Source organism: Anabas testudineus, chromosome 4 (genome assembly GCF_900324465.2).
Source record: "Anabas testudineus chromosome 4, fAnaTes1.2, whole genome shotgun sequence".
NCBI classification, from domain to species: Eukaryota; Metazoa; Chordata; class Actinopteri; order Anabantiformes; family Anabantidae; genus Anabas; species Anabas testudineus.
The window spans coordinates 5,331,082-5,353,121 of record NC_046613.1 but is presented as its reverse complement, the minus strand read 5'-3'; the positions used below and the strand labels follow the sequence as shown (position 1 = coordinate 5,353,121).

The following is a 22,040-nucleotide window of genomic DNA, read 5'->3' as shown; positions in this document are numbered from 1 at the left end:
AAATGCTTTGCTGCTCTTGGCCCATGGCTCAGTAAGAGGTGCTGGAAGCCTGAGGAGAGGGGATCCACACATCATCAGTCAGCTGAAAAAAGACCTGACTGTGGGAATACAGAGACGGGAGCGCCCGACCCCACCAGCAGGACTGTAATCTGACAGAGAAAAATGAATTGAACGGGTATTTGTGCTGGACTCTACCCATTGTCCCCTTCCTGTGTGTGGGAGTACGTGAATGAAATAACAAGATGGGGACAGATTTCTTAGTGAGGACTGTATAACTGTAACTTAATCACTGGTACTAGAGCATCGCTCATGGAGCCCAGTTATGAATGGATGCCCTTGGCAAAGCAGGGCAATTCAAAGGAAGGTTTTTTGTGTATGTGTCCAACGTGGGAAGTGGATTTTGTGTTAGTCTGTGATAGAGTCTTACAAAGATGTATTGATAATTCGCTCTCACTGCAAATAAACTCAAGTAATTATTAATGCCACAGTTCCACGCTGTGTTTTATTTAGCTGAACAGAAGCTTCTACTGACACTGGCCGCTTAACAAGTGCTCACACCAAAGCTCAGACGCCTTGTATTAAATCCATTATCAATTATGAATCACTCTCTAGCCTGACTGGAGTGGATCCGCTTCAAGTCTCTGTGATACATAGAAACTTCCAGTGTCACCGCGTCCACTGGTGCAGCTGGTTCTCATGTAAATGATGATGACATTGTGAAGCTAACCTGTTTGTATCAGCAGTTACTCGCCACCTACAGTATACACAGCGGGTGGCGGCTCTAATTTGATGAATGGTGCTTACGTAACAGGCTAATAACGTGTAACTGTGCCTCTTCTAGCACAAGCTATTCATCATTCCAACCATCTTCAGTCCATGCTTTCCAACTTCCACTTGGGAAAGAAAACAAATGTTTGCTGTTACATTTTCACCTTTATAAGCGTGAATTGTGGAGCTGGCAGACTGTTATTAGTCACTGCACTGGGTAATTATGTTCAGGTTCGAGCAAGCTACCGCTGCACTACTTTGCTGAGTGTGACGGCCTGATGCCAAATCACGTTCTTCAACTGTAAAGAAATTTCTGCTGAAATCAACTTCTACAGTAATTCTGCAAGAAATCCCTGCGGGTTTTTTACTGGGCGTAAAAGTTCAGGATGCACATGAGATGATAAAGTTTATTATTCTACAGAAAAGGTGTGGAAATGTGTCAACAGCGTGATCTCAGTGTGGTTTTTAGAAATGTGCTCTAAAAGGTTCACAATGGGCCCCGAGTGTACTGTGTAATAACAGGATACTTTCACAGTAAGAACAAGTCTGAACCCAGGGTTCAAATCATTTACAGATTAAAATGTGTTTAAATGCAACTTCCACACACTTGTCCAAAAAAGCATCATCGTCGTAGAAAAGGATTAAAATACATCTTCCTGAGAGTCACAAACCTTGTGACCTGACTCTTATTATGTGAATTTGATCCAATCATCATAATCCATCCATAGAATAAACAGACAAACTTTGGTTAAGTTACAAATCCCAGAATCTCGATATTTTAATTTGTTATGTTGTCGGCTGACTTGTCTCAAGATAAGATGTTAGATGTTACGCAAAAGATTCAGTTAAATGTTTGACAAATTATCATACGTGCAACATTTTACTACATATTTTATCCAGTAAAATTTCCCAATTTGTTATTGGCCAAAAGTTCTTTATTGAAGGCTCTAATGTTAAAAACTATGTTTAGTGTGTATTATTAATAATTAAAGAATTAACAAAAAGAACAACAATCTGGAGTGTAGCAGTCCCCACTAGCAGAATATTAGAAGAACCAAATACAGTTCACATAAATCAGCCTGAGTGATGCTTGTACACAACAGTACGATTGCCAGAGGTAAGATTTCCATTTTACATGATTGCAGTTGACTAAGAAACTCTGCCGCATAGATAAAAACACCTAAAATGTTTACTGTTAATTCATGAATGAGTCATGCAATGTTCCCACTTTTCCATCAGTCTGTGATGAAGGCACATTAACGGAGAAAAAACGTTTGGCTTCTGAGCAACCTGTGATGCTGCCTACTGCTCTGATAAAGTCTGTTCGATGTGTGGTACATTATTTCTCCAACATGCAGCGGCACCAGAAATGATTCCCTCTTATTTTTTAAAATGCAGTAAGCAATAAAACTATTTTAAACATGGCTGAAGCCCTTGAACTCTACAGGCACCTTGGCCAGTCCTTGGATGCTCACAGCTAGTTGTAGAACAAGAAAAAGGCACTAATAATAGTTTCTTCCAACGTGCACAGTGGGGATGGCTCGGATTTCTGTCTCCGAGCGATCTGTCTAAGTTGTACCAAGAGCAACACTGACTCAGTGATTACATCACTGCCTTTAGCCAACTCAAGGACGCACAAAATCAATGCTCTTGATGCAAATGCACAGTGGGAATTCACTTTAAAACTAATAACATTAAGCTCACAGCACTGCGATGCCGGCCCGCATTGTAATGTTATGTAAATCTGACCATATGACAGCTTCATTTAAATTGGAGTGTGCGAGATTATGCATGATAGTGTCCCATTTTGCTCCCTTGTGCTCGTCTCTGCTTCCCGGTAAATAATTCAGGCCATAATTCTGCGTATTAAAAGAAGACATTCAAAAATGCCGAAGCAGGCCCCTGGAGACTCAACGCAGGAATTTTATGCAGAGGAAGAAATTGGAGGGTACATCATGTTGACCGGAGGGCCCATCACTCATCAATTTGTTTGTAAACACCAGATTTATGTGCAGTAAAGCAAGTCCTCGGCTTAACTGCTGGAGGGCTTCTCTCTCCTCTCTCTCTCTCTCTCTCAGACACACACATGCAGACACACTCAGACACACACAGACAGTATCGCCTGCAGCATATTTAGGAAGAAATTACTAGGAAATCTCCACGTACTGTAGCTGGCACAGTTCACAGTTCATATGAAATGCAACTAACTGGAGATATAATAACTGTATTTATGGTTAGAATAAATATTACAGTTTGATTTTCACTGCTATTGCCAGGGACCAAAAGGAATCCCATGGTATTTTTTTTTTCTGTTGTTTCTCAAATTTGAAACTACCTGGACCCATCGAGACCACTTTTTCCTGCTCCGACATTGATTCAGATTGCAATTTCAATTTAGCGATCTGCAGGAAGGAAATGAAATGCTCAGTGACTTACTGCTGATATGCAGCACACAAGCAGAGATGACAAATGGAAAGAATTAAATCAAGCGAGTCTTGGAAAGGCGACAGTAAAAAATAAAAAATAAATAAAAACGTCTTTCAGTGGGTCTTTAAATTATTCTCCATCAAGCTGATGCTAGCAGTAAGCATACTTCATAGCTGAGTGCATTTGCTGATCGTGGCCACAGAAGAAAAGAAAAAAAAAAAAAAAAAAGAGGCGACTGCACACTGTATCTCTGTGTAATTAAAGCGTCGTCCCGCATGTACACTCAAACGACTAAAAGAGTGCAGGATTTCTATTAAGCAGGTGATTCCAATTTGTCTAAAGAGCAGTCGGGGAGTTGCAGCACGAGGCAGGAGGAAATGAATCGGGGCATTTGCTGCCACTGAAGGGCTTTTAAATGACTCTTGAAGAGAGTGAGGAAGCCCTGGGTTATACTTGGTGGGAATAAATCTCTTTCATCTGCAGGTATGCTGCTCAGGAGGTTACCCTGAGGTTTAAGGGGAGCATGAGCAGGAGAGAGAGAGAAGGAGCTCATTACTTGAGTGATCCATAGGAGCAGGAGCCAAAGGGCAAGTGTTAACCAGCGACTGGGGGATGGGGCTCTGCCTGAATGAGAAAGAGAGGCGATTTTAATATTTTCTTGTGTAATCCAACAAAAACAGTGCAAAAGACTGAAAGACAAACAAAACAAGGACATGGAGACGTGATGCTATTGCAAAAGCCTTTATTGAAGAAGAAAAACAACAGTTGACTACATGCCCCTTCCAAAGATCAAGAACAGATGAGACGCTTTACTTTGACAACAGAGGGTCAAGCTCTTTAAACAAGGTTCACACTCGACACTATTTTAGACTCCGCTGCTGCAGCTTTAAGCACCGTACCTGATGGAAACATCTACTTTGTGGTTTCAGAGTGGGCCCAAACAAAAGGGATCCTCTTTATTTACTTTGGTAAATACAAGTAAACAAGACTAAATCTTTCATGAGGCACGGCAAAATATAAAACACAGAGCAACAGTATAGTGATTCAATGCTGCTCAGCCAAAGGCACTTTAACAAACATGGGTAGAACAAAGACAGTAGACAACACAGATACACTGAACAAATAAAAAAATCATTACACAGACTTTTCTTTATATATATTGTAGCATCAAGCTTTTTGAGGAGATGCGTGTCAGATATCATCCCGCAAAGACGTGTCCACAGACTGTCCATAAAGATGCTGTGAACACAAGACTGTTTTTATGGCTCATTGATAACCTACAGCAGAGATTAAACTTGTGGACCAGTCTAGGGTTCACACTGTAAAACGTGCTAATAAGCCAACACTTAACTTAGCATACTGTACCAACAAATGAGTAATTTAGAAAATTACATAAAAAATAGCAACACTTATTAACCTATTTTCTGCTTTAAAACTGCATCCACTGATTATTTTAGCCACCTGGGGGCACTCCAACAAGGCACGTTATCTTTACTTATAGAGTTAGAATAAAGGATGTTTGCTTTTTACACAGTTAGAGACACAAAAATTGAATCAGATGGCAAATTTACAATATTTGCTCTCATTTGGTCTCGTACTGTTGTCTTTCAAACCTCCCAGGGGAAATATGTGGCCCTTTAGCAGCTAACTTGTTAGCTTGTTGCTAAATTTGTCTTTAAAAAAATTAGATAATGTGAGTGAACCAAAACGCTAAACTGAAAGTTGTAGAGCTGAGTTGAAAACGCAAACCATGGTGATCATTTTTGTGGTACCATTACTAGAAGCAACCCCATTCACATTAAACGTAGTTATTTAATCCATTACTAAAATAAAAATATGAATTAGTGGAGCTTAAAATGACCTCACATTGTGTATCTTGATAAAACATGTTCAGACTGTAACACGGTACTGTTCTTTTCATTAAGGGCATCATTTTCTTTACCAAACTGTCACAACATTTCTAGTCTATGCTTGTCTTATACATTGCACATCGGTAACTGGTACAGAGCTTCTGATTTGATGGTAAGGCACCGTTTCTGTATTGTTGTCAACTACTTTTTTTTATGTGGACAATGTCTGTAGCATACAATTACTGTATGCTTGCTCAGACTAATTACGTTAAACACTAGAATGATTCAACAGTGTAATGGTCATGCCTGAAAGCACAGCAAATGTTGCTACAGTATTGCAATATGTTTTCCAAAACCAAAAGTGGATCTGAATAATGGATACCATTTTGGCATCAGTGAGAGGCTACTGAAGAAAAAGTACAAAGATCCACTTTCTGACTCTCAAACTAGTGATCTAGTATTGTTTTAGTGACTATGAAAGGCAGCAGAATATTAATTCATATAATGAATCAATGTAGTTAATTCATCTACAAGAGCCTCACTGTGCTACCTTTGTTCTGAATTTGTTTTAATTTATTCAGAGTACGTATTATACAGTAATTGTCTGGGTGTTTGGAAAACTTCATCTGTGTTTTTGTTACCATACTCTACTCAAAATTCTTGTTGCTTTTTTAACACTGCTGTCTAATTATCAGAGCAGGTCAGAAGGCCCCGTATCAACCTTTAACTGAATGCCAGCAGGAGATACCAACTTAGCCAGTTCCCCAGCAACATCTCTGTGAGCTGAAACCTAGCAACACAAGTGACATAATGATATGTGATATATACTTTTTGATATATATATTTTTTTGCCCTCTGTTGCCTGACAACCAGTGGAAGTCAGACGGCTTACCGAGTGTAAAATGGCTGAAGAGATGGATATAAGTATAGTAGATCATGGTAGTGTGAAGCACAAACTTAAACTGCTAATTAAACTGTAAACAAAGCTCAATATATCTATCTATTAACAGAGTAAGTTGTTTGAGTTTTGTGACACTGTTGACACACATCTCAAGACATATTATGAATTATTTCTCAAGCAGTACACCGATATGATTTTCTTAAACTGTAAAATGTATCATATAAAAGTTGCTTCTTTGGGTTTTTTTATATGTGACTGATGAACTGTCTGTCTAAATATATGCTCCAAATATTGATGGAAACATTCCTGAGGACATGGAGTTTAGGGTGCCTAACCTTCTCGAGGACCAGCATTCACTCATTTCCTGCTCGAGGCACTCAAGTTTGGTTGCGTCTGTTCATAATCTGCTAACCAGCAAAAAAAAAGAAAAAAAAGTGTCCAACCAGTGTGCCACCTTCTCACCTTCAGCTCAAACATAGGCAGATGTGCAGAATTTATACTGGGCTTTTAGGGAATATTAAATACTCCTTCAGATTTTAAATGGCTGACGGTTTTCTCATAGAAATGCAGAAAATGTGTTTTAGCAAAGGTCTGATTAATGTCAAATGATTATTCACTGTTAAATTATTAATGGGCTTATTAGCAAAGTTATTTACAATGTGTTACCCTGGTTAAAACACTGCTACAGTCAACCTGATCCAATGACTCTGCTTAGTAAAAGATACTGATGACAACACATACTGAATATAAAGATTTTTTTGTTTGTACAATCACTTTCTGATACCAAAAATGGCACTAACCACCACAGTGAGGAGAATTTAAGTGAATGCTCTGAAAATGCACAAGACATCAGTAATCAGTACTTGGGAATACTAAATAATGTGGCTGACTGTAAACTATTCCACTTAATAAGCTGCAAAAGCAGTAATTCCTTACATTGTCTTTGTTCTTTAAAGGTACCCCGTAGAGCTTTCTTCTAAACAAATTAAAATTAGGTTTAAATTTTTTATTAAATTGTTTTAGATAAGTTGTTTAAATATTTGAGATCATGCAATCAATATAAGTCAATGTTCACTAGCTTGCCGTCTTCTTCCTTGCTTTTGCAGGTGCTGCACTTCCCCTTGTTGCACCTTACTGCCACTGTCTGTCAGCCAGGGGAACAATGTAAAACTGTAGAAAAAACATGCATCACATCACCCGTGTGCTCGCTGACACCTTTAGCTGTGGATATCTTTTGCCATTATCAATTTGCCACCCTCTGGCCCCATGACTGCATATGGGTCCATGTGGATCTCAAACAAAATGGAAAGCCACTAATAAAAACCACAGTGCCACTCGTGGTCAAAAACTCTGCAGGGTACCTTTCACTAATCATCTGTTGTCTTACTACTAGAGCTGCTAATTATGTTGAGTTAACTACCAAACTACTCTTGGATGAAACAAATAATACGTCGTTTTTGGGAAAGTCGTGATCCATTCTTTGCCCAATAACTTCGATCAAACACTAAATATCAAAGATGAGTGTAGATCAATACTGACATACAGCACAGTGACAGACAAAGTCACAGAGTACCAACAGCATAGGTTTGATCCAAGGATTATTATAAGGACACTTATGCTTGAAACTGTACAGGTAAAATATTTCCTTATTCATAAAATTTCTTATAAAGTGTCAATGCAATTAATATTAAAAATTGCATAGCCATGTCATATTCGCTATCTCTGCCAGACTGCTTACAGTGCAAACACTAATCTAATCCATGGCAGAGTAAATGAGGGAAAAAGTTACATAGTTATCTGCTTAAAGATTTATTGCTACTCTCGAATATAAGGCGGCATTTATATCAAAGGAATGTCATGATTGTACTGTTCAGGCCAACGGAAAACTACCTACTTAATATATAAAAGCAAATTTTACTGAAAAGTACAGAGAAAAAAGAGGGAAAAAGGGGGAATGCATTCAACAGCTGCCTATTAATAACCTTGTTGTTGATAGTGAGAATCAGCTTGTGATTCCTGTGGTCCCAGTCCATACACTGTAGGTAATGTTTAATATAGCTGCATACTGGAGTGCACAGGGAATAGCATTTTACAATATTGTGCTTTAGTTAAATTTATCCCGTACATTCATGCACCGTCTGTGGATTAGCAGTGTAATAAACCTGAAGAATAAGAGAGTACGTGCTCATGCTTTTCCTCGTGTTCACCGCACATGTTCTAACAGAGTCAGGCTCCATTTTAGAGGATAAGAACCAGCCAGTGAGGAAAACGTGAACTTCAATGCATGGATGTGCATTGTGGCTGAAAGATGCCTGGTGAAGATAATTATGATAAGAAATACGATAACACTGGATTTGGAGTGATTTTAAAGCAACAGTTCGACATTTTGGAGAAAGATTTGCTTTGTTAATGAGATTCAGATTGTTACCACTCAGAAATATGAAACCAGAGCCAGCGACCAGTTAGTGTAGGTTCGAATACAGACTGGAAAGGAGACAGAGGACCAGCTTTGAACAGTCCCTCTGTCCAAAGTTACCAAAATCCTCCTAATGGTCCCTCTAAAGCTCGCTAGTTAAAACCGTATATAACACTAGTTTAATCTTTATAAAAACCAAAGTGTAAAATGACAAGCTGTTGTGGTTTGAGGGTTAAGTGCAGGAATACTCCATAATCCTTTGGACAGAATCAGGCTAGCCATTTCCATGTCTCTGTGTTTTCTTGCTAAGCTATGCTAACGACCTGCTGACTGCAGCTTCATATTTAGCATACAGGCAACAATATTCTCATCTAAGTCTCAGCAAGGTAGCCTGTAAGCACATTCCCCAAAATGCAAACTACTGCTTTAACAATAACATAGTTAATAACACCAGCCTCTTCTGCTGTAATAGTACCAAGTCAATAGATGCATGTATGTCGGTGAGGCTACTTTGTCTTACTGAAAGTGAACATACAGTATATAATTGAGGCATATATATGTTAGGTATATGCTGAGGAATGCAGGCTTCTGTGATTGGGTATGAGTAGAGACAGACAAGAGGGGGAGAGACAGAAAGAGAGAGAGACAGCGAGCGTTGGGTTATCACAGTGGAGGTGACTGAGCGACAGGTTGCTCAGAGGTCAGTGGTGGCCTTGGCGGTGAGGGCCTGGATGCGGCTGGTGTTACAGTTTTTGCAGAGGACGTGTCCGTCCAGAGGGTAGCAGCCCTGGTTATCCCCCTCTGAGAGCAGAGAGCCACAGTCCTGCACAGCAGAGATACTCTGTTAGTCCATAAATACAGTTCGAGTCATTAGCCATGCTCACCAATCAGACACTGTTGTATGCTGCTCTTGCTGTCCTCGTGTCGTAAATGAGACATTTAGTGCTGTTTAAAAATCATCCAGAGTAGGCTTTCTGAAGAGAAGCAGGGGAGTCCAGTTATTACTGAGTTACAGTTGCACATGAGATCTGTTTCTCTTAACACTCAAACCCCTAAGAGTTTAAACTTCTCCTAATTAATCTTAATCTCCTCCTCTTCTCTGCTAATAGATGCTTTTTTTTTTCTCTGTGATAAATGGTAAAACAAAAGTTGGTCTACCAATTTCTATTAAATAGTTTTTGCAGTAAAGTATTATTATAATTTGTTTTCAGGCATCCTAACGTCAATCTATTAGACAGTTCCACCATTTTGGTCCAGACAGACCCAGATAATAACACACTGCCTTGAAATCCTGGACAGACTTCCACTAACATGGTAGAGTGTGCTTTCTTTTTATTTTGACCCTTTTCAACACACCATCAGACTGTAGGCCTGCTTTGATGGATCCAGTCTTGGAATGGTTTGACTCTTAATGATGTGTGTATTTATGTCTAACTGTACTTCATACACAGCTTGTTCTGCTTTGTGGGGGTTACATGTCTATGCGTGTGTTAGATCCAGATGTTGCTCTGTTTAAGTACAGCGAGTGGATCTTTTTTTTTTGGGTGGATTTTTTGTTTGTTTTTCAATCTTAGACCTGTAAAAATGTTTGGGGTGTTTGTGCTCTACACTTTTACAGGGTAAAAGTCTCTCTCTCTCTCTCATACACACACACACAGACAGACACACAGACAGACACACAGACAGACACACAGACAGACACACACACACACACACACACACACACACACACACACACACACACACACACACACACACACACACACACACACACACAGAACTCCATCTACCCATGTCTCCCTGGTGACAAAATTCTTCACTTGTTGATCCCTCTTCAGCTGAACTAATCTGCTTTGCTTTCCTTTGACCTTTATGCCTGCCAAACGCTCTGTGTACTCACACTGGCACGGCTCTTTGTCAATGTGAGACATTACTTCTCTTTTAGCCGGGCAAGTAATGTCTGAGCTCCGCTTATCAGGCAGTGAGCGGTGGCTGACAGATTGGTTACTATGTAAGTCTGTGAACTTTGCAGTGGAGAGATGGAAAGCTATTTCGAGGAAGGTAAGAGAGAGATGATTCACTCGTCTTGCTGAAAAGGTGACTCGGGGGGGGGATGGGCATGTATGTTATGCCTTATGTCTCCATGCTGTAATGACACCTGGACGTGTACAACATAATCCATAACCACGAGTGCTAATTATAGAACACATACCCAGAGAGGTAAACACATACCTCACAGCGGTAACACTGCACATGGAAGTCGCGGTCCAGGGCCACAATACGGACCGTCTCCTCTTGGCCCGGTGCCGGCATTATAGGCTCAGAGCAGACACAGCAGCGTGGAGCAAACTTCCTGTGAAAGAAAACCAACAGCAACAGAAATCACCTCAGAAAAAAGCAAATATTGTGACATAACATCTTCTCAAGTGAAACTATTTCAAACACAGTTGGCAAAATAGTTTTGTTTTCATCTAAGATTTTACTTTAATCTCTTACTAGTTTAAACAATTAACGGTTTGGTCGATGAAATGTGATGTGGGTGGCAAATAAATATAATAAAACAATCAAAGAGAGAAAAAGCAGCAAATCCACAGCCAGAGCTTCTGGTTCATTATTCAATTCAGTTATTCAATGACTCAGCTAACGAGAAAAAACACTTGGCCTTCTCAAAATATTTTAGCTAAATATAGTAGGACTTACTAAATATCAAAAGTGAGTCTAACGGTAACTCTGGAAATGCCTTCAGCAGGAAGAGGTCTATCTAACAATAGGACCAATGAGGATATGAAAAGCACCCTGAGATTTCAGGTCCTGTCATGTGACTGAAGGTCGGGTGAACGCTTCTTCTATTCCACATGTCTGAGAATAAGGAAGTGAAGGGGGTGTGTGGCTTTGGGGAACCACGGCCATACAGTATTAGGCAGAAAAAAAAAGCTCAGATCCAGGCATGACTATTCCTCGACACAAAGGGCTATGCTGTTGAGGTCACACTTGTCATGTGGAATTAAACAACGGCCCAGTGCAGCCACTCCGCAAAGCACAAGCTGGGCACTCACACCAAGAGCCAGCTGTTTACTTCTGTTTCCCTTCTGGTCACTGAGTAAAGGAACATTTCTGGTAAGGTGGTGGTTACGCAATCAGAGCGTGACACAATGACAGGAATTTACTATAAAATTCATTTCTACAGTTGCATCTCATAAACTCACTGGCCTTGTGAAATGGTTTTTAGTATTTTCCGAAAAGGAAGCACCAAGATCCTGTACTTGAATAAAGACGAATTAGTAAAGTCAGCAAAATTAGCAAGTATTTGTAATTTTCTTTCTACTTAGTTACCACATCATTTTTCATTCATGTTTTTTGCTCATCAGGGCTGTGTTTAAGCTCCAGTCACCATACAGTTGCTAAATGTGTTTATGTGTTTAGTGCTAGACAGGTAGAGTTTATCTTTTTAGTTAAAAGCAGCTTTTCACAGTACATTTAACCTTTTCATACAGTGTTAATATTTAACTATTAAATAATGAATGGATACCACGGAATTTTGGAAATATAGTTTTTCTACCTTAAATTGGATGATGTGTTTAGTTTAGCTTGGTAAAAACACTGGAATCAGGAGAAAGCAATCTTTTTTTTTTTATGAACACAGCAGCTTGCTGTGGTTAAGCAGTAGGGTTAATGACACTGGTGAGACTGAACCAGATTGTAGCTGTTGGCAGCATTGACTGGTCCAGACTAGAACCAACTTTAGTAAATCTGACCAATCATCCAATCCCCTCGACCAAATCACTTTCATAATCAGCTGAACAATCGCTAAGTTTGTGTCAGATTTAAGGGGAACTTAAGGAAGTTTTCATTTGGAAAAGACAGGGTCAGGAGGAATTCTCTGCAGATTCGTCTTTGGATATATACAGATATACATGGTCTATTGTTACTCTAAAAATATGAATGTGTGAAACTTTATATATGATGAAAACAAAGTTCCATACTTGTGAAAGTCCTCGATGCAGTGGATTTGGTTGGAAGCATCCACGGTGAAAGGGATGCCGTCCAGGCTGCGTTGGCACACCACGCAGGTGAAGCAGTGAGGGTGGTAGGCTTTCCCTGTAGCCCGCAGGATGCGCTCCATGATGGGCTTACTGCAGATGGTGCAGGTCTCAAGGGTGTTCTGTAAACACAAACATACAAACCCACAGACACCCACATGATTACACAACAAACCTGATGATGAATGTAGTGATTCTGATGATTCATTTCCAGCAGCCCTTTAAGTGCTTGTTTACAATTAGCGCTCAACTACTAACACATTTTAACCAGCATCAAAAATATGGGAAAGTTTTCTTGTGTTTCCTGCAGTTCGGGTTTAGTGAATTGAAACTTTCTTTAGCCGGTGTTACATTTCAGGTGGCCCTGCTCCCACTCACGCTTGTGCAACAAATAAATCCGCACTCAGGACCTTTAGCTCGGCTGTCCTCAAATGCCTCTGAAGCTGAAGGAATCTGATTAGCGCTCCCCTCGAAACACAAACACAGTCATTTTTCAGCCGCCCTCACCCACACTCCATCCTCCCATATGCAAGAGTGTGAGCAGTAAATATTTCCACTTTGTGATGACTGCAGGTTTTCTGTGGCCAGGCGACTGGGCAAGCGGCCGGCGGGGGGGGGCGTGATGGCCGACTGTGTCTGACTTAACTGTGGCATCTCTCTTCTTAATATCTGCCAGGAGACGCCATTTGTTATCTCAATATTTCATAAATAACGACTGCCTCTCTAAACAGCAACGCAATTACTCTGGGATGGATATATCATGTGAGGTGATCAATGTGCGGCCTGATGCGGCTCTGTGCGAGCTGACTAGCCCCTGCTTGCGCTGCATCTCGCTCAGGCATTTCCTGGATCTCTGTGTGTCTCTGCTCTCCCCCTTTTTTCTGCGCTTGGCTGGACTAAAGAGTGCACGGTTCAGCTGTTCCCATTGGCTCTCGCTGTAGTAGCAAGCTGCCTCAGTGTTTCCAAACACAGCTCTGGGTGTGTAGCAACACTGCGCTGCGTCATCAGCTGCCTCCCAGACACACCGCCGGGGCCTGCCGTTTAAAATGACACTTCTGTGACCGCTCAGCCGAGGTAAACTCTCAACCGTTCCTTGTGTGGCTGTGGAGCACGTGCAGTGACATTTGTGGTCTACATGCTAATAAGCAAGCAGCTTTACAGGATGAGGTTCATTGCCACTATCATGTAAAACTGCTCCTGACATGATTTGGTGCAGTTCTTCAGGGTGAGAGGGCATGAGATGAGAGCTGATGTATGACTGCAGGCTGGATAGAAGTGTTTGGAAAAATGTCCGTGTCTTCAAAGCACTCCTGAAGAGGCATTATTTCATGAAAAGCAATGTGTGCAGACAAGCTCTGCATTCCTATTTTTCTTTTTTTTCTCCCCTTCAAGACGGTAATAGAAATAAACATTATTCCCAGGGCAACATTTGTGTATAAACAATGTCCATATTGCAATCCTGCTCGATCCTGGAAGTGGAATAAAGCCTTTAATGAGCTCGCTGCACTGAGCCCTTGAGGTTTGCCTCACGCGCACACAGAGACAGAGAGAGGTAGAGGTAAAGAGGGAGAGAGACGGAGAGATGGAGAGATAATATATTTGCAAGCTGAGAATCTGAGTAAGATACAAACAGCACTAAACCATCAACCCTTACCCATCTCTCGGTATTTCCACTTACTTATTCTCAAATCTGCCCTTCATGTGGGAATACCTTGCCCTTGTTTAGCTTAACTAGAGCATATGATTTCACAGCACACAGTTCCTCAGGGCCATTGTAATGAGTACAGTACTCAAAAGACAAAATTTCCCTCTTTCTCTCTGATGGCAAGATTCTATGACCTCAATTCATTCATTCTGCTCAGCCTACTCTTGTTGTTCTTACTCACTTGTGATTGCTATTATTTGGCATTAGGTAATATTTATTAGCCTTGTTACACAAACCAGGGTCTGAAGTCCAAAATGTCCACGAGTTTTGGTCTGTGGTCAAGTTCAGCCTCCCCGGATGGTTTAGGAAATTCTGTGTAAATCACATCCTGCTGTCTCTGTTAGACATCCAGGTCTTTTGCAGTTTGCCACTAGAGGGCTGTATATGTCTGCATATGTCCGAGCTTTGCTTCTCCCCTCACTAAATGTGATGTATTCAAGCATATGTATTTTTTTTCCTCTGTCTCTCTCATACATTTCTCTAAGTGTTTGCCCAGAAGGCTAAACAAATGTCTAGGCAGATGAGGTAAAGTGAATTTAGGTCAGACAGCCTCTTGCTGAACTGAAGGGTGAGTGGAGTGTGTTAAAGTCAATTGTGGCCTCTTTTTTTCCCCTCTCATTGTAATCTGCTTCGTTTTGCTACAAAGTGCTGCTGATTCCCGTGTGCTTCGGTCCAGCGTCTCACTATTTAGCAGCTGTCTTTCAGAATAAGGAGTGTGAGGGCCAACAAAGCATGTAACAGGGAGTTAAGAGGTCCCATGTGTTCTGCTCCGAACATGAGACACGGACCTGACAAACTGAGAAACAAACATTAATAATCACAGAAGACAAAAACAAAAGCAGAATAATGCAACGTAGAACAGTTTAGTTTAAAGAACGTGGACAGAGAGAGACATCTTTGAGTCTTTTGATTTTCACTGAATATCAGGTTGTCATTTGTAACTCGGCTGAATCAAATGACACTTTGATTTTATTTTCAACATTAACAACTGAGTTAGAAAGTAGAAATATTCTAGAAGTCATTTGATCTAGAAAACATCGTAGTTCAACCAACACTCCTCAAATCAGAAATATTTAATTTAGTTCCTCACTGCTAAAGACAGGGAAAAACACCAAATTTTCAGTTGATCTCATTAAATGAATCATGAAAATGTTTGTTTTTTTTATGTTAACTCACTGAAAATCAAAAATGGATTAAAACATGTGTACTTGCCCCCCCTCTTACTAAAACATTACAAATAACTATAGTCTGCTGTTTTCGAGGCAAAGTGAAGCTGTGGGTAAAACGCAGCTGGAACAAAAATGCAGTTTTCATGTTTGCAGATGAAAGAGTAAACATTAGAAACTGTGCAACATCTCATCCGACACATTTTATACCTATCTGTTCTTTATTTCATGTGGCCAAGTCGGGCTGACAGGAGGCAGGCTGGAGTTCAGTGAGACTGCACGCGATTTATGACCTGGCACACTGAACTCGGTGTGGGCCAAATTTACAGATGATCTGATTCAGTGTGTGTGTGTGTGTGTGTGTGTGTGTGTGTGTGTGTGTGTGTGTGTGTCCGTCCATACCCTTACGCAATGTGCTGGTCAGTGCCAGGCCATGCTGTGTGAATTAACTATACCCTTCTGAAGGTAGCTCAATGATATCTAACAAAAGCTTGTTCGAAAGACAGATCGAGACGAGTGCTGCTGCGTTTGCTTTTCTCTGCAGTGAACGAGACAGACTGAGTTGGTTGTGAACTATGAGTCAAATCACTGACCCTTCTGCTTCCTGAGGGAAGGTGTCTGTTGACTTAATGAACCTTGACAAGCAGCCTCTCTCCCTTTTATTGCTTAATATGGGTCAATCATGCAAGACAAAGAGAAATCATTTTTACCAACAAAATATGTAATCATGGACTGGTGGCTTATTTTTCAAAAGGAAGAGCGATAAAATATGAAGTAGTGAAATAAAGGAGATGAAGGAACTATGAGCTAGAGCAAATACATCAAAATAAGGGTTAATTCTGTGCGTGTCTGATGCCCAGGGAAGATTTACAGTTCTAAAGACTGCATACGCCGTTTAAAAAGTTGTTGTATATGTTAATGAATGATGACAAATGCAACAACACTGACAAAGTTGTCAACAGTGCTCAGTTTATATTTTTGTATGCCTTCTGTTATTGTAAGTACTTTGATGAGGACGAAGCAGAGTTACACCACTCACAGCTGACTTGGCACCAGCTTCTGTTCATGCATATTTAAAAAGCAGATTTGGCAAAACCGTCCTGTGTCAGTGTTCTGCTGCGTGAATCCTAATTCTGGATTACCAACAAAGTATTATTGTCAAAGTGATATTTAGAGTAAGAATGCAGGGAATGTATTGAATGTAGGGTAATTAAGATGTTTTGGGTGCTACAGTATCTTCAGTCAGTTGTAAAATTATTTGAAAAAGCAACAGATTATTATGATCAGGGGTTAAATGGGGGGAAAAAAAAAAACTTGTTTTCCACATTCTTAAGCCAAATTACGGAGTCCAGTGGAAAATGCCAGAAATCTGCTTTGGTTGAGGGAGGCTGGGAGCTCATTTAAATCTCCACACATTTGCAGAGGGATTATGGGAGCACCGCCCTTGCCTGATCTGTGGTCTGCTCAGGCCACAGAGGTGGAGAGGTCTGTGTATAATGGGGTGTGTGTGTGTATCTGTGTGTGTGTGTGTGTGTGTGGAGAAGTGAGATTCCTCTGAGCTGGTTGAGTTCAGTGATCGCGATCATCTCTTCCACCTCTTTCTGCGAAGGTTAACACAAGTGAACAACCCCCTGCTGCTTCCCCTCCCTCCCTGCAGTCCAGCTCTCACCTGAGACCGACAACACGCTCCCCTCCCCCGCCCTTGACAACTTAAATATAATTTTATTTTTCCAGTGACTGGCGCTCCCTGTCATCTCCATCCATCTGTCTGTGCAGTTTCTAAACCCACAGTGCGACCATATGATGATATATTAACATGACTTGACTCCATTACAAAACCCTGTCATTTATAAGCGTGTTATGTAAATCTCCCACTCGTATCTTTTCTGCTGCCTACATGCGGATGACTGAGGTGTGTGTATTTTGTTGTTTACGTGTTGGTATGAGTGTGCATGTCACATGGTGGAAAGTGATTCTCTTAATGGTTTGCTAACTCCGAGGATCAGTGACCTTGAAACTATCAGCTGTATAATTCACAGACAAAGAGTTTGTGACACTCATCTGTGTGCACGCCAGTCAGTCAGTGCGAGTGCGCTGAGGTTTGAGTATCTCTGACCTAGAACAGCCCTGATTCCTCTGAGTGCAGGTCTACCCTGCTCAGCTCAGCTCAGTCTGTCTGTCTGTGTAATAAATTCACACCAGGTTATGGACGACCAGCAGGTGCAGGAATGGGATGGCATCCTGCCAAAGCCTCCTATCCACCTTTGTTTTTCACATGTATTTTATCAGTTTGTGAGCAGCCTCAGCTCACAAACAGAGATCCATCTCACTTGCAGCTGCTTTGCATGTGCAGGTTTCATTTCAGTATGAAAAGTTTTGACAAACTAATAAATGTCAAATAGGATTTAAATAGTCATGTGTTCTATCACACTCAGCTGTGTTGCTTTACAGATTTCTAATTTTAGCTGCATGATAACGTCATGCTAAAGCCAACATGAAGGGACAGGGTCGACACGCAGATCATGCCTTGCTCAGGCCTTTCTTCAAAGAATAAAAGGTGGCAGTGGGGGCCCTGATCTCTCTCTCCGGCTCAGGCAAAGTAGCTGGCCTGCCTGTCTGCCTCTCTGCCTTAAATTCAGCTCTGCAGCAGAATGTGACCCCTCTGGACTTTGGGCAATGTCTCCTGCTCTGGTTACAGAGAGAAACTGACAAAGACCCCGGCAGTAGTTCTCTTATGCCATGAGTTAGAGTGACATTGTGGTGGGTCAGCACTGGGTCACAGATATTTCTCTCCTGCTCGCTCCTGGGCGGGGGGTGTGGGGGGGTGGTAATGTGCTTAGACAAAAAACATGAGGAAGGTTTAGAGGGCCCGGTGTTTGGGATCACTCTCTTGTCTCTTGTCCAAACAGTGTATTCTAATAACAACACTTGTGCTTTTCATTTTCTTGCTTGTAATGGATAGGACAGCTGCATTTCCTGTAGTGCAGGTCAGAACTAAGAAATGATGACCTGCTTGAGTTTGGAACAGCAGTACATCACAATTATACACACACATAATTGTCTTGGCAAGTCTGGAGACGTACTAAGATGTGAAATCCTATTCATGCAAGTGCTATCTAATTGGCTCACTCCTTTGAGGAATTAGACCGAGTTAATCACGTCTGAATATACAGAACTCAATTAGAACTCTGCAAGCTAATGCAGACGGCCATGAATATTTGATGACGAAGTCAGCAGAAAGCGAGCCTCTGTGTGTTCATGAGCGTGCCGCAGACGACAAGTAAAACAGGGTGGGCGTACACCTGCCGTTGCCGCTCGGCGTGTGCGTGGCAGTTCTCCCAGCGTGAGCAGCAGACATGCAGAGCCGCCAACAGCGAGCTGCAGCACCACAACAACGAGCATATGGGGGCCCTAAACTCACTACGCTGGCTGCAAGCCTCTAAATCTGACTACCTGCATATCCATCACAGAGGAGTGACAGGTGTGTGGGTGGTGTGCAGTCATTTCCAATTAGGGCAGTATTACTGTCAGGGCAGCTACATTTTCACATTTCTTTTTCTGTGTTGTACTGTTTCTATCACTGTGAGTGCATGTGAGGGATCATCAACTGTGATTGGACATATTGTATTGTATATACTCTGTGTCAATGACAGCAACAGCTTTAGGGGAGCACTTAGGGACATCCCATTGGTAGGTGGGAGACTCTGGTATGATGTGCTGTAGAGGACATCCATCACCACAAGCCCTAATACAGCTGCCACCATGCCTGTCGCCTCCAGGTGCTGTGCAACACTTGGAAACTCCCTTTGCTCTCTCAATTACATGATCATGGTGCATTTAAAGTCAGTTGTAAAACTCAACTTGCTACCACATAAATTCAAGTCCACTTTCACGAACACCACCCATCACATTAATTTAAAGTGGATGTTGAGTAACACAGTAAAAAAAGGTAGGGAAACTAATTGAGCAATTCATCTATAATTATTTTTGATTAAATGTTCATTAGACAAAATAGCTAATCTGGAAGTATTTTTATGGTCAAACTGTAACTAAAATAATTAGCAGCTGTAGATAGTGTACTCTATTTTCAGATAAATGTTTACATGGAATATGTTTTACTTTTGTAAATCATATTATCCTTTATTCACATTGTCAAACAAAACCATTTCATTACTAACACACTACAGAGCAAAGTGTACTCAAAATGTCTAAACTGCTGGAAAAAATCTTACATTGTTTCCAGCAGTTTAGACATTTTGAAAAAAGTTCAACAGTCTAGATTAAACATTTCGGCCAGTGCAGTCTTCCATGGGATCTTTCAAATATCACCATGAATGTCTTAGTCACAAATTTCTCTTACATGCAGAATTAGAATCATAAATGCACAAATTTATAAATATATTGTTTGTAGAAACTATATAAATGACACTTTAAACTGAATTGACTAAAAAAGACCCATTACTATATTCGATACGCATTTGTTAATCAGATCATTTGTTCAATTCCATGTGACTTGTGTGAAAATCCCCACAGAAAAATTCTGGCCTGATGATACAAATTCATATTAATTTGAGTTTGTGCTGAAGGCTTTACACTTAAGAAAAATTAATTACACAAAAAAGAAAAATCCCAATAGTTAAGCTATTAAAAAGGCTACATGAATAGGTGACCAATGAGGCTGACACCACTACTTTCCAAGACAGACTAACAGGCACGGAGGGTAAAAGCTCATCAGTCAATCATGAGCGTTTCCTGGTGACTGGCAGGTCAGGGCTGCTGTGTGCACTTCTTCCTTTACAATAGCAGAATGGAAAATCTTTTGGAGAGTGTAGCCAATGAGACCAAAGCCAATTTATTTTAAATAACACTGCCATAGTACAACACCAGATAATGAACGTAATTACATTCAAGCAAGTAGGCGTCCGTGACCTTGGTGGTCTCTGAAATTCTGTCAAAAGACGAAGAAATAGATTAAGCTTTTTGTGTGGGCAAATCCCTATCTCTTTATTACTGCTCTTTCAATATGAAGCTTTGCTCCTGGTGTGACCTTGTGTTACTTACATCAGTCTCATTACAGTACACTTAAACCAACTGCACTTTGGATGATCTATATTCATGGGATGTGGCAGTATAAACAGCAGAGCCGAGGATACGATTCTGCCTCAAACAGGCAACTGAGCATTGTCTGCAACCCTTTTACCATTCACTGGTGTCAGTAAAGCAGACTGAATGGATCTGTTTACCAGCATCATGGAACCTGAAGCTAAGGGCAGCTGAAGAGCTTAAAAAATAAAATAGCTCAGCAAAACTGTGGCAAAAACTTACAAGAAACTAAAACAGTAACAAGGCAGATATGGATGACAAATAGTTGACTTAAGAACAGTAGGCATGGTACCCTGTGTAAGCAATTAACCTTGGTGACACTGAATCCCACTGCTGAACTTCTTCAAAGACCAGCTGAGCTATCAGAAAGATGAAGACCCCTGTTGCTCTCGGCCCTGTTCACTAATACGCTCTTGTGGTTAGAGGCAGTGAAAGTGAACAAAAATTACTCCTCTTTTCTAAGACTACAAATTTGAACAGATGTGACTTTTAAAATCCCGCTCAGTTAAAACACTTGGGCTTGAACTCTCTTTGTTAAACTGATTCTTCGTGCGAAGTGGTCAATTATGAAAATTTGCCTGCTCAGTCTGAGCATCGCTTCAGAGGTGCAGGTAGATAGTCAATGGTTTCTTCTTGTCTTGGACCGTTTCAGGCGGTTGCCTCCTGTTTCTAGTGTTTGTGCTAAGCTAACCATCTCCTGACATAAAAGTACCAACATGGCAGTAATTTCAATCTTAATCAACCTGCAAGTAAACAAACAAGCTTCCCAATTCCAAAACATTAGCATACCACTGATATGGAAACACTGAGGCAGAGATTTCGTGCTAATGTTGTCTGGTCCCCACTGGGTTTCTCTCCTATCCACCTTTGTGAATTTCCAGATGCCGTGGTTAATGTGTTCCAGTGCGCAGAAAAACCACAGTCAGCATTACTTGGAATTTGCTTGAAAATGTTTCACATGAGAGCTTTCTTGGAAAACACTTAGTGCCACTAAAACTCCAAACTGCTGCCTCTCAGTAACAGTGATGGACGGCTCGATGGGTGGTGTTTGCACAAAGTGATACTTTCAGTCTCATCATGTATGCAAACATGGAATAGGGGAAGCTGTGGGAAACCTCAGGCTGAGACACATCAGACAAGAGAAAAAAGAAAGAAAAAGTATTGTGATGTTGTCGCATTAACACGATTACATATCACTCACATATGCAAATCGAGGCATTAATGAGCGGATGCAGAGTTTAGCAGCATCGATGTGTATTCAAATAAGCAGCGATAAGCCCCCTGTGGAGGTAGGCCAGGGAAGTGACCAGGACAAAGGCTGATTGCTGTCTTGCCGTTTGTGGGCCAGTGGCATGTTTGAGGTTGGTTAGACAGACAGATAGAAGATTGTAAAATCAGGAAGTAGACAGGTGACAATAACAGACGTGGGGGAAGAGTTTCTGTGCATTACTAAAAGGAATCAATAATATCTAGACAAATAGAAAATCTAGTTTGAATGAGGCAAATCATGCAGCAGAAGAGACGGATCTTGTCAGTACAAATGCCAGTATTGTTCCACAGAATATGTAAAGTCTCAACACTGATCGCCTACCTTGATACATGGCAGAAAACTTTATGGGATGGCAATTACTGTGCTGTGCAAAATGTATCCCTGCAGTTCCTGG

At 41.0% G+C, this 22,040-nt stretch overlaps 1 protein-coding gene across 2 annotated transcripts in view; it reads right to left on the bottom strand.

Moving 5' to 3' along the window:
* Positions 1-3,917: 3,917 nt before the first annotated feature.
* The window catches only part of lpp (LIM domain containing preferred translocation partner in lipoma), a 124,306-nt gene continuing 106,183 nt past the window's right edge, over positions 3,918-22,040 (bottom strand). For both annotated transcript variants that reach the window (XM_026343757.2, XM_026343765.2), the window contains 3 exons: positions 12,346-12,524; positions 10,595-10,715; positions 3,918-9,185 (listed from right to left, as the gene is read on the bottom strand). In XM_026343757.2, coding sequence (XP_026199542.1) covers positions 9,057-9,185; positions 10,595-10,715; positions 12,346-12,524 — 429 coding nt within the window. In that variant the 3' untranslated portion in view covers positions 3,918-9,056. The remainder of the gene's footprint in view (positions 9,186-10,594; positions 10,716-12,345; positions 12,525-22,040) is intronic.